The following is a 15,571-nucleotide window of genomic DNA, read 5'->3' on the forward strand; positions in this document are numbered from 1 at the left end:
CATGTAGTAGGCACTTAATAAATGCTTATCGGAGACAAAATTTAACTACATGCCTGAAAGAGGAATAATTGAGACGGTGACTTTGGAAGGCTTGGTTATCAAGGCTGGTTAATAGGAGGAAAGTGCCCTGGATAAGACTGGCCTCACCTTCCACCTTCCCAAGTAGAAGGGGGTACTCACGAGTACAAGCTGCAGATGGTGGGTCTAGGGCTGCTCGGTAATAGCTGATGTCACAGTGGCACGTCTGGGCTGCAGATGTAGATGCATGGCTGTGCAAGGGGCATCTGGCACACAGCTGGTCCCCTGGAGCTGACTTGTAAGTTCCCAGTTCACAGGCTGCAGAGGGAGAAAGAGATGAAGGCAAAGTAAGCTGCTTTGTCTCATGCAACAGAAAAGCCTTCTTGACTTGTGGACATCCAGAGTGATCTGACCCTTTCTGAAAGGAAATGTTCTCCTCCCCAGAGTTCACAGTATTAAAAAACAGAATATCAGATTTAGAAGAGACACCGGAACAAAAATAATCTGTACTGTGGGTGATGGGGAAGACATTTGAATGGAGTTCAGTGAGGACCTGGAAAGGTCTTCAGAACATAGAAGGTCAAAATTGAAAATGATATTAGAACACAGCTATTAGACACCAAGTTATGTGAAGGAAGGAATATTACTGATCCAAAAGAAAGAATGAAAATGATGAATAGGGGGCAGCTAGGTGGCGCAGTGGATAGAGCACCGGCCCTGGAGTCAGGAGTACCTGAGTTCAAATCCAACCTCAGACACTTAATAATTAGCTAGCTGTGTGGTCTTGGGCAACCCACTTAACCCTATAGACTTGCAAAAAAAATCTAAAAAAATGATGAATACAGGAAAACTTATATGAACTGAGGCCAAGTGAAGTCAGATGAATCAGAAAAACAAGAGAGAAAAACAAAGGGTTAATGAACATTTTATTACATGGCCATGAAATGCTTGGATAAAAATACAAAGAATGCAACAATCCCATTCTTAAGGAGCTTACACATTCAACAAAATCAAAACTGAACTCTACATAATTATAGCAACAATCAAATTTGACCTGGAAGAAGAGCTATAAGAATGCCCCTCTTTTTTTTGAAGAGGAATTTTTGTGTGAGTATGGTTACACACACACACACACACACACACACACACACACACACACACACACATACATGTTCTTGTCCTTCATTATTGAAGAAGACCAAAATGACATCATTATGTTTGAGACAAATTACAGTGTGTCTGACTGTGGTTGATCAGACAAAAATACATATACATGTACTGTTGGACTGGACTGATATGTTGATGGGTTTGATTGAATTTTTATTTCTCTTTATTTTTCATTTTCTGTTATGGGGATGGCTCTCAAGGTGGGGAGGGGGAAAGGCTACATGATGTAAAAACAAAAATTGTAAAATTATTTTTATACAGAACATAGAATGCTAAGAGTTGGACAAGATCCTAGAATACTGAATATTGGAGCTAGAATTCAATTTGATCAAATAAATTAAGCAGTTGTGTGCTCTGTGGAGGTGATATAAAGATGAGAAATTAAAATAGTTCTCGTTCTCAATGTCCTCACATTCATTCTACTAAGTAGATTTCTGGAGTTAATCTAGTCCCATTTCACAGAATAGGAAAAAGAGGTCCCTGAGGTAAAATATTAAGGCACATGGGTCATATATAGCAGCACCTTGGACAGTAAGCCTGGTACTCTGTTTTTGTTTTGGGTTTTTATTTTTTTAGTTTTTGCAAGGCAATGGGGGTAAGTGACTTGCCCAAGGTCACACAACTAGGTAATTATTGTATCTGAGGTTGGATTTGAACTCAGGTCCTCCGGACTCCAGGACCGATACTCTTATCTACTGCACCACCTAACTGCCCCAAGCCTAGTACTCTTGTTGCTTCCCTTGGGAGATTGCTTGAGTTTGCAGCACCTCTACTGGTCAAATATCCCTCCAATGAGCAGTACAAAGAGATCTGGATTTAAATTCTAGTCCTGCCACTGACAATTTGGGTAATCACTACTGAGTCCTGGCTCCTCTTTGGGTCTCACTAAGGGTGTTATTCTAGATAATTTTCAATTTCTTTTCCAGTTTTAAATACCATGACTTAACTGTCCTTCGCTAGATTTTATAAAGAGGAGCATGCAGGCAGCCCCCTATTTGAGGGAAGACCTGTGTTCCCTGCTATGACTGCAGGAAAGTTCCTAAATCTGTACAGTCAGGTCCTGAAGTTACTTCCCTAATTCCTCTAGGAAGACACACAGACCCATTGTCTTGTTGCAGAACTATTTAGAAGCCAGAGGGGCTCAGAACCTTACTATTAAGAAGTGGGCAGCTAGCTAGGTGGAATCAGGACTCTAGAATCAGGAGGACCTGAGTTTTAATGTGACCATAGACACTTGCCATCTGGTAGCTGTGTAACTTTGAGCAAGTCACTTAATCCTGACTGACTCAAATCCAGGGTCATCTCCACTTGTCCTGATTCATATTTGGCCACTGAACACAGGTGGCTCTGGAGGAGAAAATGAGGGGTGACTTAACACAGCACTCCTCACTCAAATTCATTTCACTTGTATGGGATGGTATCATCTCCCTGAAGTCATGGTCTTCTTCGAGTATGAAGGACAAACAACTATGGTGGAAAATACCCCCAAGAAAGAGTCAGAAGCCCTAGCTTTGAATCCTTGCTGGGTCTTCTTCCTAGCTGTGTGATCTTGGACAAATTGCTTTCTGAACCTCAGTTTTGTCATCTGTAAAATGAACATAATCACAGGGCCATCATCAAAAAAAACATTGTGTAAACCTTAAGCCATGAGACTGGCATGGAGCCAAAAAGAGGCTTATATGAGAACTCAGCTCCACTTAATACACACACACACACACACACACACACACACATACTTGTAAATTCTCTATGCCATTCAGACGATCGTGGTTGGCCATGGAAGAGATATGAAGTTTAGAACAGTCCCTGCCCTCATGAAACTTACAGTCTAGTAGAGTGTGAAAGTTTTCAATGGCTCACTTCACTTACAGTCTCAGCTTTTTGATTTAGTAGTCCTTGACAAGGGGATCTTGGTCTACTCTTTGGGCATCCTCAAGGAAGGGGATCACTGCATAAGTTGTCTCTCCACTAGAGTCCTCTCTGCAATAACCCAGCCAAGTGGCCATCCAGATTTGCATGAAGCTCTCTGAAGAGGAGGGATGCACCAGCTCCTGAGGCATCCCATGTACTGTGGTTTACAGTACATTGGAAGGATATTTTTTGTACCATCAAGTCAAAACCTTCCTCTCTGTACCTTCTGCCTTTGGAGTTAGTCCTATACTCTGCAGACAAGAAGTACGAGTCTATTTTCTTTCTTATATAGACAATCTTTCTTGGGGCCGTTTGGTGGTACAGTGGATAAACTGCCAGGCTTGGAGTCAGGAAGATATGAATTCAAATCTGGCCTCAAAAACCTACTAACTATGATCCTGGGCAAGTTACTTCACCCTGTTTGCCCAGTTCCTTCATCTGCAGAATGAACTGCAAACAGAAAAGGCAAACCTCTCCTGTACCGTTGCCAAGAAAGCCTCAAATGAGGTCATGAAGATTTGGACACAAAGCAACTGAGTAACAGCAACCTTCAAATAGTGGCAGACAGTCTCTGTCCATTTCTAAGTCTTCTCTGCCACAGGTTTGACCTCCCCATTTTCTTCACATCATCCTTGCAAGTCACGGATTCAAGACGTTTCAAGGTGCCAGTCACCCTCCTGTGGACACTCAAACTTATCACTGTCCTTCCTAAACTATGGTGGCTCAAACTAATCACAAGACTCCAGATGCTGCCTGATCAGGAAAGCAGACACCTCCTTAGTCCTTCAAATAACTGATGCAATCCTCGAAGGAGCTTCTAATGATTACCGAGGTGCGTTGTTAGCGGAGTTTATGGTCCACCCAAAAGCCCAGAGCTATTTCAGACAAAAGATTACACCTCCACACCCTTACCCTCCAAACTAGGCATCTCATAGATATTTTTGTACGTAGCAGCTGGGCAATCAGCACCCTGTCTTTATTGTGCTTTGATTCCTATTTGAGGTCTTTTTCTCCCTAGCTGGATTGTAAGCAACTTGAGAATAGGTGACATGGTCTGCACATAGCTTCTGAGGTCTCCCAGTTGTAATACAATATGAAATATTAGAAGGTTAGAGATGAAAGTAACTTTAAGTCATCTAACCTGGTCCCATCATTTTAGAGGGGAGGAACCTGAAGTCTATATAAGGGAAGTGACTTGTCCAAAGTCATACAGCTAATTAGGGAGAAACGTCAGTTCTAGACTCCAGGTCTTGAGGCAGTATGGCACTGTGGGCAGGGGAGTGAATCTAGAGTTAGAGGAGTTTAAATCCTAGCATGTGACTTTCGGTGAGGCAATTTCTCTCTCAGTTTCCTTGCCTGTCAAATGAGGGAGTTAAACTCTATAGCCTTTGAACAATGAATCTAGGTTCCTATGATTCTGATATCTAATCCAATGCTAAAAGTCCTTTGACCATTCACAGGATATTCAGTCCAGAACTAGAATATCGTCCCCTATATCCTCTATCTCATTATTATTTTCAAAGGTTATTAGTGAACATAGGTTGATTTCCTCCAAATTCATGCTTGGAGAAGGATTAGGACGGATGGCTTTAAGGTCCTTCCAAGCAAGAGTCTATTTATGATATTATCTTAAGTTCCTCCCAGTTCTGACATCCTGTGTTCTAAGAACCCTCCTAGCTCTGACATTTTTGTTCTAAGGGTCCTCCCAGCTTTGAATTTCTGTGTCCTAAGGACCCCTTTAGCTCTGACATTCTGTGTTCTTAGGACCTTTCTGCTCTCACATTCTATGTTCTAAGGTCGCCTGCAGCTCTGACATTTTGTGTTCTAAGACCCCCTCCCAGTGCCAATATTCTATGTCTCTAGGTCCTTCCCAGCTCAAATATTTTATCATTTATTCAAAATTTGATGTTTTTATATACCTGTCTTGGAAACCTAGAAGTTTCCCCTTTTGAATCCCAATCGTAAGGGATTATACCATGCTCAGCTGATGCCCATATGGTTATAACATGTCAGGGCCAGATTAATCTGAGCAATGAAAATAAAATAATCTTTAATAACAATACTAATCGCCAACCCTGGGGGATGTGAGAGATCTGGATGCTGAGGTCGGGGACTAATCGACAGAGACAGATGGTGTGTCTCTGGGCCAATGCCAAGCTGGCCCTGTCTGAGGAAGGGCTGGGCTGGGGAAGCCATGGGGGCCTTGGGGCCTTCCGGCAGAGGGCCAGCTGAGGGGCTTTGCCCAGTAGAGTGCACCTCCACCCCCACCTGCCTGGCAAGGTGCCATTTCCCATTCTTTCCCTGTCCCCAGACCTGCTGGTCACACCAGCAGCTGCTTAGAGACCAGGCCCCCCTCTGTTCTCCTATTCAAACAGCTTTAGATTTGACAAATAAGGTGTCCGGCTGTGGATGGCCAAAGGAAATTAATTCTAAATCAGATTTTAAACACAGTCAGGAAGGCCAAAGAACTCGTCTTTCATTCTCTCTCCCCCCTCCTACCCCGCCTAGAAATGAGTCTTTGATATTTATAGAAAGATGATTAGGGCCGTGGAGGGTGATTTATATCTTCCATCCGGGTGACAGAAGGGAAGGGAAGCCGGTCTCCAGGTTTGGGGATACTGTTTGCTTCCCTGGCACCTCTCCCAGCATCCTCCCCATCCCAGAGTAAAAAGCGTAAGGGACAGGGGTGGGGAAAGATTGTCCCTCCATTCCAGGATGCTGAATGGGAGTCAGGAGATTCATGTATAAGACCCTCCCACTCCTCCCCCCTTCCCCTCCCCTTCTGTGTGACCTTGACCAAGTCACCCAACTTTTCTGGGCCTCAGGTATCTGCTTTGTAGGAGCCCCCTAAGACCCCTTCCAGCTCAAAGTCTATAGGCTCTTACTAGTTTGACTCACATGCTTGGGTTGTCCACTTAAGTCCTCTGGGCCTCGGTTGACCACGAGGCAATTTCCAAGGAAGTTCTGAGTTCTTTACCTGTCATACCACTCAAGTAAATGAGTTCAGAGACATTAGCTTTGGGAAGATGAGGTAGCCCAAGCCCTTCACTTGAAAGAGAAGAAGATTCATCCCAAGAGAAGGGAAGGGAAGACCATGGTCACACTGGAAGTGAGTAGCATAGTTCAGGTCTAAATGAAGCTGGGCCCAGGGCTTGGGGTCTTTCTCTTTGCTGTCCTTCAGGAAGGCTGACAAATTCAGGAACAAGAGAATTGAGAAGCTAGATCTCAGCACTAGTCAGGGGTGGGAGAAAGAGGACACCGGGTGGTGGTCTAGTCTGCTCTGCCCAGAGGGGCCCTCTGCCTTCTCCCTCCCAACTCCCCCTCCTCTTCTCTTTCTGTGCCTCTGCTCTATGGGAAGGGTGGAGGGTAGCTGAAGGAAGCTTCCTCCAGGGAACTTGGGAAATGGAACAGTCTTCTGGCTGCTCAAACAGTGATAAGGGGCCTGGCGGGCTTGGTAGCTAACTTTCCCTGGGAACCTCTGCTTCTCATGGTTCTGTTTGCTCAGAACAGTGTTACTAAGGGAGGAGGAGACAGAGCAGACAAGGCAAGGAGACAGGGTAGAGAAGGGTAGGAGAGAAGGGCAGGCTCGAAAAAGACTGTAGAGGTCATTGAGTTCACTGCTGAGAGAGAGAGAGAGAGAGAGAGAGAGAGAGAGAGAGAGAGAGAGAGAGAGAGAGAGCCATACAAAGAGAAAAAGAGACAGAGAAACAGAGACAGAGATACAGAGACAAAGAGACAGAGACAGAAACAGAGATAGAGATAGAGAGACAGAGATGGAGACAAAGAGAGAAAGACAGAAGTAGATTAATGGATAGACAGGTGGCTAGATAAACAGAGAGAAACATAGATACAGAAAAAGAGACATACACATAGACTGACAGGTAGCTAGATAGAAAGATGGATGATTGATAGACATAGGTGGTTAGGGGGGAGGATGAGGAGAAAGAAGAAAAGTAGGAGAAGAAAGAGGAAGAGAAAATAAGAACAAAAAAGAAAAGGAAGAAGAAAAAGAAGAGGAGGAAGATGAAGAAGGAGGAGGAAGAAGAAGAGGAAGAGGAAGAAGAGGAGAATAAAAAGGAGAAAGAGGGAGAGAAGACCTCCCCAGAGGACCTTATGCAAAACCTGTAGTGAAGAGGGATGGGGTATTGAAGATGACCCAACAGCAGAGACTGAGAAGGAATAGTCAGAGTAGTAGGAGGGGAACCAAGACAAAGCAATTTATGGAAAATCAGGGAGGTCTGACTATCCAGAGGGAGAGGTTTGGAACAGAATTAGATGCTACAGAGAGATCAAAGATGAGGACTGAGCAATTTCCAATTTCTCTCACTGATATGTGGCTCCTTGTCCTCTCTCTATTGGACTGTGAGCTCCTTCACAGCAGGATCTTTGCATTCCCAGAGTCTAGTGCAGGGCTTAGCCCACAGCAGGCACTAATTAAACATTGGTTGAATCAAAATGAAGTGAATTAAAGTATGTGGTATTGTGATCTGGGGCAGATAGGTCAAGATCCAAGAGTATATCTGATGGGATCAACTGGGGACTCAGGATGTAAGGAATGCCCAGGTACCTGGGTTTATTTCCTGACCAGGGGGCAATGCCACTGTATTCATCCTTATGGGGCTTCCTTTCTGTGTATCTCCCCTTGTGCTACCCAAAAGGCTACCTGGTTTTTCTTTGTGTAGACACTTCTAGTGGATTCTTTTCAGTTGTATCACAGGCACACTTACTCACAGGTGCAGATACACACACACACACACACACACACACAGACACAGAGAGAGAGAGAGAGAGAGAGAGAGAGAGAGAGAGAGAGTTAAAAGCTACTACATCTATCCATTGAGTCCTGTGAGGGGAACTTTGCCCTGTTGTCCTCCCCCCAGTCAACTCAAATTTCTCAAGTGGGAAGGGAGGGGAGAGGGCCTGGTTGTCACTTGGAAAATTTGGGCATCATGTAGAATGCCAACTCCTTGAGAACAGGGACTTGTATCTTTGTATCCATCATATCTATCAGAGGGTCTTGTATGTGGGAGTTAGTGTTGAATATTGGTTGAGCAATTGGGAATGAGGGGAGTCAGGGCAGCTGAACTTTCAGTATGACCCCATCTGCCTCCCCTCTAGACTCTCTGATTGCTTTCACAAGGCCACAGCAGAGCAAGGACCATGCATACCTTAGTGTGAGAAGAGTGCCTTTCTCTTCAAGGTTTCTTTGTATTTGATTTGTGTATGTCTAATACACAAATTAGATTATGTGAATGTCTAATACACAACCGTCATTTTTTATGAGAGGCAACATGGAATGGATGACGGTAGAACAGAATGGATTGAGAACCACCCCCAAAGCCAAAAAGACTTGGATTCAAGGGCAGCTAGGTGGCACTGTGGATGGAGTACCAATCCTGGAATCAGGAGGATCTGAGTGCAAATCAGACCTCAGACACTTGATATTTACTAGCTGTGTGACCTTGGGTGAGTCACTTAACTCCATTGCCTTGCGAAAACAAATACAAGACAAACAAAAACAACAAAAGAACAGGTTCAAATCTTTACTTCTAAGACCTGATGGTCATGTGATGGCCAATAGTTCATAGTGTCTAAGACTATAAATTATTCTCTTGCCTTGGTGGAAAGAATTTTCTCATTCTGGACTTCTCTAAGAAAATGAAATCGTAGGAATGGTCCTTACATGCTGTAAATGTCCTAAATATGAATAGAGGTATAATAGGTAGTGGATATTATATATTATATTCTATATAGAGATAAAAATATATTATAATATATAATCTATGTAAAGAGAGGAAGTACATACACATATCTATATATGTATGCATATATAGATATGTGTATAACATATATGTGTATGTATGCTGTGACAAATATGTATATTACAATATACACCACCTATATAAGTCTACGTGGTCTCCCCTATTGGAATGTAAGTTTCTTGAGGGCAGGGACTGTTTTCTGTTTGTTTTCATATCCTCCACAGGCCCTGGTATATGGTAGGTGACTAATAAATAATTATTATTAAGTATATAATATATAGAAATTATAAATTAATCACTATTTGGAAAACATCATGAGTTTGGGATCAGAAGGCCCAGGTTTGAACCTCAGCTCTTTCAATACTTTGAGTTATCTCTTTCCTTCTTGGGGCCTCAGTATCCCCCTCTGTAAAATGACCTCAACAGATCTCTTCCTGCTCGAGGTTGGTCACTCACCCACACAGGCATCTTGGAGCTCCTCATAGCCGGCGCTACACACACACTTGCCGATGGGCACCAGCCATTCCCCCTCGGCGCTGCAGTACATCTTGGGGGTGTCCCGTTCCTCCGAGTGCCCCACACATTCCCCACGAACCTCCACGAGGGAGGAGGAGTCGGCCCCGGTCACAGCCTCTGAGAAGGCGGCCAGGTTGCGCACCATGGCAGGACACTTCTTGTAGTAGATGCGCAGGGAGAGGATGGCAATGCAGGCTCCAATGTCCTGGAAGGCCAGGTAGAAGCCCCGCTTGCTGAGAGGCCCCACACCCCGCACCTCTGTGTTGAGCTTGAGGCGCCGGACGCCCAGGTCAGCCCCAGTGAAGCTCTCATCGGCCGCGATGGTGTCTATCTTCACAAACTGGCTCTCCTGGGTGCTGGTGCCCAGGTCGCGGTCAGATTCCAGGTAGTAAAGGTTGAAGGTCTCCTTGCAGGTGCCCAGCACACCTGGCATACTATTACAGTCTCTCAGGGTAAACTTGATCTCGGCATAGACCCGGCGGGCACCATCACGTGGTACCCAGCTCGTCCGAAGCCAGTTATTCTGGTTGGGGCTCATGACGTTGCACACTTGGTAGGTGTGGATAGGGCTGAAAAACTCATCCACTTCATTGATAGAATCCCACTACAGGAGACGACCAGAGATGGATTGGTTAGGAACCAGCTCAGGGAAGGCATGGAGGAAGAAGGCACAACTGGTCTGTCAGCCAGAACTTTGGGTCACCCAATATGGTCACATTAGGGGGAAGAATATACAAATAGAAGGCGATTTCATATAACAGGTATTCATTATATTACCTTCCATGTCTAGCATTGGGATCTGTACTGGAAGGGACACAAAGAATAGAAACTTGATCCTGCCCTCAAGATGCTGACAGTCTAATGGGGGAAAGGAAAGTTGAGAATATGCACAAATAATTATAATATAATTGACATGTTATAGGAAAGTGTTAGATAATGTTTCAGGTTCTTTCTACCTCTGATATATTCTGTTCTAAGCTCCTCTTCCCACCTCTGCCATTTTGTGTTATAAAATTCCTCCTAACCTTGGCTTCCTATGTTCTAAGGACCCTCCCAGCTCTGACATTCTGGGTTCTAAGGACCCTCTCAGTTTTGACATCATGTGTTCTAAGGGTCTTCCCAGGCCTGACATCCTGTGTTCTAAGGCCACTCCCAGCTCTGATATTCTATTATCTAAGGCCCTTTTCATCTCTGATATTTTATGTTCTAATGGACCTTCCAGTTCTATGTTCTAAGGTTCCTTCCAGCTCTAATATTCATGGTCTAAGAGCCCTTCCAGTCCTACCATTCTCTGTTCGACTCCCATTCTCTAATCTGAGGCTTTTACAGAGGAGTCTTTTTTGAATTTCCAGGTTGCAAGGAAGGGTAAATTGCTTCACCTTCTAAGCTCTTTCAACAGGAATGTTATTCCTGGTCTCTGAATTGAATTGAAACTAGGCACAGATGAACAGTAAGCATAACTAGGGGGTGCAGTCAGGGTTGCTGCAAATACCAATCCCATCCTCTCCTGTCCCTGAGTGTGACCCTTCTGGGCAATAGGAAGTAACAATCCTTTCATCTGACCCAAGGAGAAAAAACTGCCACAAAGTCAGGTTGATGGGATGTGGGGCACCTGTTCCCCTCTGGTTGCCGCATTCCCAGGCAGTGATGCTTCTAGGGACAGCAGTACCTGGGCACAGTGTTGGCACCAGTGGGGCAGGCTGATGCATGCCTCGGTGCTGACAGAGCTGATTAATTTTTCTGGGTCTCTGGCAGGAGGCAGACAGGAAACAGCTGGCATATTATTTGGTACTCAATTAACTGTGACAATGGCTTTAACCCCAGAGCTACCAGGGAGAGTCCTAAAGACAGACTCATGGAACTTTAGAGTTGGGAGGGACTTTAGAATGTTCAATAATAGAACTTGAAGAGATCTTTGAGACAAGGGAATGTCTGCAAGTGAAATGCTAGAGCCTTGAAACAGAAGATGCTAGAAGATGGGAAGACTTTCACTCAAATCTGATCTCAGAGACTAACTAGCTGTGTGACCCTGAGTAAATCCACTAACCTCTCTGTTCCTCAGATTCCTCATCAGTAAAATGAGAAAAATAATATCCTCTACTTTAGAGGTTTGGTGTGAGAACTTTAAAATGTGATATTTGCAAAAGACTTGGCAAACCTTCAAACACTCTGTGAATTCTAGTAATCATCATCATCATCACTGGAAATGGAAAGGCTCTTAGGACACAGAAGGGTCAGAGCTGGGGGAAGAACTAAAAACACAGAATGTAAGAAATGGAAGGAACTTTAGAACTGAACATGTCAGAGCTGAGAGAGCCCTTGTAATACAGAATGTTAGAGCTGTACAGAATCTTAGAACAGAGGTGAAAGGGACCTTAAAATCTAGGATGTCAGAAATGAGAGTCCTTAGATCACAAAGAATGACAGAGCTGGGAGGGGACTTAAAACACAGAATGGCAGATTTAGGGGTGGGTGGGACTTAGAACACAGAATGTCAGAGATGGAAGAATCCTTAGAACACAGGATGTCAGAGCTGGGAGGGTCTTTGGAGCACAGGATGTCAAAACTGGGAGGGTCCTTAGAACCCAGAATGTTAGAGCTGGGAGGGCCCTCAGAACACAGGATATCAGAGCTGGGAGGGTCCTTATGCCAGATGTCAGAACTGGGAGGGTCCTTAGAACACAGGATGTCAGAGCTGGGATGACCCTTAGAACACAGATGTCAGAGCTGGGAGGGCCCTTAGACAGGATGTCAGAGCTGGAAGGAGCCTTAGAACATAGATTATCTAAGCTAGAAGGACCCTTAGAACACAGGATGTCAGAGCTGGGAAGGGTCTTTGGGATCATCGAGATGTGTGTTCTCTCAGTGTTGAGTTCTCCTAATACTCTGTCCTTGGCAGGTCAGTGTATTATGTCCCCTCAGAGAGAGCTGAGTCTTTCAGGGCAGAAATTTGATTTCATCTTTTTATCCCCTTCAGTAGCTGGCCCAGGTTCCTTGAACACAAATTCTGAATAAATATTTACTGAAATGTGGAGAAGGCACTCTGGGAAGCTTTTGAAATAATCCAGGTGAGAACTAATGAGGCCTAAACTGGGCTAGTGCTTGGGAAAGGAGGGGGATGAGAAAAAAAGCTTTGGGGGGAGGCAGGAATCACAGGGTCTGGTGACCCCTTAGGTTGAGGAGGAGGCAGGGAGTCTGTCAGGAGGGAGAAGAATCAGAGAGGACTCCATTTTCAAGTCTGGGCGACTATCTATCTTTAATAGAAACTGGCTAGTCAGGAAAAGCAGCTAATTTGTGGGCTCCCTTAGAGCTTGGGACATGCTGCATTTGAGATGCTAGACGGGCAGGGGGTGGCATTGTCTTGGCAAGCAGCAGGTGAACTTGAGGCGGGACTTTCAACCCCCGAAATAAAGAAGTGGGAACCACACAGAACTAAGAAATGAAGCCATGGGGGTGACTGAGAAGGCCCAGAGACATTAGGAAAAAGGACTAAATGAGGACAAAATTGGGTGGAGCACCCTGAGGGACTGAGTTCAAATCTTGGTTTTGCTATTTTGACTCCCTGTGTGACACCAAGCAAGTTATTGAACCCATCAAGGTCTTGTTGCCTTATGTAAAGCAAGTCCATCATTTTACAGGTAAAGAAACTGAGGGAGGGAAATATCTCACCCTAGATTCCACACAGTAAGAAAGTAGCATAGCTGGGGTTAGAACCCAGATCTTACTGATCTTGAGACCAGATCTTTATCCATACTGGGATAATTATTATTATAGTTATTATTATTATTATTAGAGTGATATTGTGGGGTAGGAAGTAGGCTACAATTCTCTTTCTGAGCTACAACCCTTTGGCTCACTCCTTCAGATAGAGTGCAAGCTGTCAATGGACCTCTTGAGGACCAAGATGGTGGGGAGGGTCCAGGTCCTGCCCACACCTGCCCGCTCACCCAACTATTTATCAAGAATTAGTGCTTATCACTCACCCCATGTGCTGGGTAGGTGAGCCATCCCCAGTCTCCATGGATGGTTGACGTGTCCAGTAAGTTCACTGCAAAATAAGAAAAAAGAGCCCTTCAAACCCCATCTAATTCTCCAGAATCATTATAGCCATCATGGCAAGATGATATCAACTTTGACCTTTCCCTTTCCTTTGTATCATTCTCTCAATTCGAATCCATTGACTCTTCCATTATATTTCTATCCCCAAAATCATAACCTGAGCTCAGACCTCTCATCTAGACTACTGGTCTCCCTGCTTCCAGCCTCTTCTCTCTAATACCCATCCACCACCCATTTGCTATAATAATCTCCCTTCAGGACAAGCATGACTACATTACTCCCCTACTCCAAAAATCTCAATGCCTCCCTATTGCCATTAAGATAACATACAAATTTCTGCCTTTCTAGTTTATGTTGAGATGACTTCCCCTTCATTCCTCTCCACATTCTATTCACAGTCAAACTGGTGCCCAAACTTCTTTCACCTCAACCCATTCACAAATCTTTGGTATCCAGACAGCATTATAGTCTCATTTTCCCCTCTTGGTAAATACATAAGACAACATTCAGGTACCACCTCCATTGTGGGCAAGCCTCCATTGAGCAATCAAATAGCAAGCATTTTATTGAATGCTTTCCATAGTGGAGGTACTAATCCGGGCACCAGAGGTCGAAAGTCAAAAGCGAAATAGTTCCTCCCCTTGAGAAGCTTACATCTATGATTTCCCCTCATATTTGTTAGTGTGCTCTCCTCAAATTTTCTTGAAGCACTTAGGATCTCTCCTCTGCCTCAGTACTTGGCGGTAATATCCATACATGTATCCCCTCAGTAGACTACAAGCCCCTTGAAGCCAGGGACAATTTCATTTGTTTTCTTGGATCATCAGACAGTAATGAAGTGACTAGCACAAAATGATTACTTAAGTAACAATTATTGAATTGAATTGAACTGAATTAAGTTGAATTAATTGTAATGGCCGCTTCCCAAGGTTGCTATGGAGATGAAACCTGTTTTTCAAGGTCTTGCTAAATCCCAACTGCTCAAGAAGGCCTTCTCTTCTTACGCCATCTCCAATCTCTGCATCCCTGCAATGCTGGCTGTCTGCCGGGGGACACTCTGGTGTCCCCTACCACATGCTCACCTCTACTCCAGTTATCTGATTCTATCTTTTCTTTTCCCTGAGAGACCAAGTGCTCCTTAAGACAAGAACTCTTCCATCTTCCTGGAAATCCTGCCATATTTCTCTCCAAATTTCCATGTCACAGTCTGTGCTTTACTTTACTAAAGAAAGGGTCCGAGACATTCATCTTTCATCTCCATCAAGATTTCCTTCCTTTCTCTGAGCATTCTGGGAAGAATCTTGGACACTGTTGTGCTTTATACTTAGCAGGCACTAAAGAAATATTTGTTGAATTAATGAATTGATATACTAGGCATTCACTGAGGACCAAATTAATAATGCAAATGACTGAAATTTATGTAGAAATTTATGGTTTAAAGGCATGGTACATCTCCAGAAAGAAAACTGATGACTCCTCATGTAGACTGAAGTAGTTTTTTCAATTTTATTTTTCTTATTTTTGGGGGGGGGCATCATGACTAATGTGTTCATATGTATCATGGATATCATTTTTCTTGCCTTCTCAATGGGTAGAGGAGGTAGAGGGAGTAAATTTGGAGCTGAAAATAATTTCTTTTAAAAAATGTAGTTTATAAAAGAAAGGAAACTCCCTCTCCCAGTGCAGGTAAATATCTTCAGATATTTAAAGTCTTAAGAGATGTCTAGAGAATTTAAGGTTAAATGACTTTTCTGGGACCACACAACCAGCATGTATCTAAGAACCTGATGCAGACCTGGATGGTTTCAAGCCCAGATCTCTAGCCACTACACCATATTCTTTCTGCATGTAAGATCCCTGGGGTCCAAGACCATCTCATCTTTGTTTTTGAATCCTCAGAGTCTGCCACAATATCTGGTACATTATTATTCAGTTGAGTCTGACTCTTAGAGACCCCTTAGCAAAGATACTGGAGTGGTTTGCCATTTCCTTCTCCAGTCCATTTTAAAGACAAGGACACTGAAGTTCAATATCACAGCATGGGGCGATGGTATAAGCACGAGAAGACAAAGGACCTGTATTTGAATTCCAATTCTGCCCTTATTAGCTGTGTGAACTTGAGGGAGTCCTTCTCCACT

At 44.0% G+C, this 15,571-nt stretch overlaps 1 protein-coding gene across 2 annotated transcripts in view; it reads right to left on the reverse strand.

Annotated features, from left to right (window-relative positions):
- Nucleotides 1–15,571, reverse strand: part of EPHA8 (EPH receptor A8) — a 47,947-nt gene that overhangs the window by 16,253 nt on the left and 16,123 nt on the right. For both annotated transcript variants that reach the window (XM_074191719.1, XM_074191709.1), the window contains exons 2-4: nt 13,358–13,422; nt 9,315–9,978; nt 181–336 (exon numbers count right to left, since the gene is read on the reverse strand). In XM_074191719.1, the coding sequence (XP_074047820.1) occupies nt 181–336; nt 9,315–9,978; nt 13,358–13,422 (885 nt within the window). The remainder of the gene's footprint in view (nt 1–180; nt 337–9,314; nt 9,979–13,357; nt 13,423–15,571) is intronic.

This window comes from Macrotis lagotis, chromosome 1, assembly GCF_037893015.1.
Source record: "Macrotis lagotis isolate mMagLag1 chromosome 1, bilby.v1.9.chrom.fasta, whole genome shotgun sequence".
In the NCBI taxonomy this organism is placed as follows: Eukaryota; Metazoa; Chordata; class Mammalia; order Peramelemorphia; family Peramelidae; genus Macrotis; species Macrotis lagotis.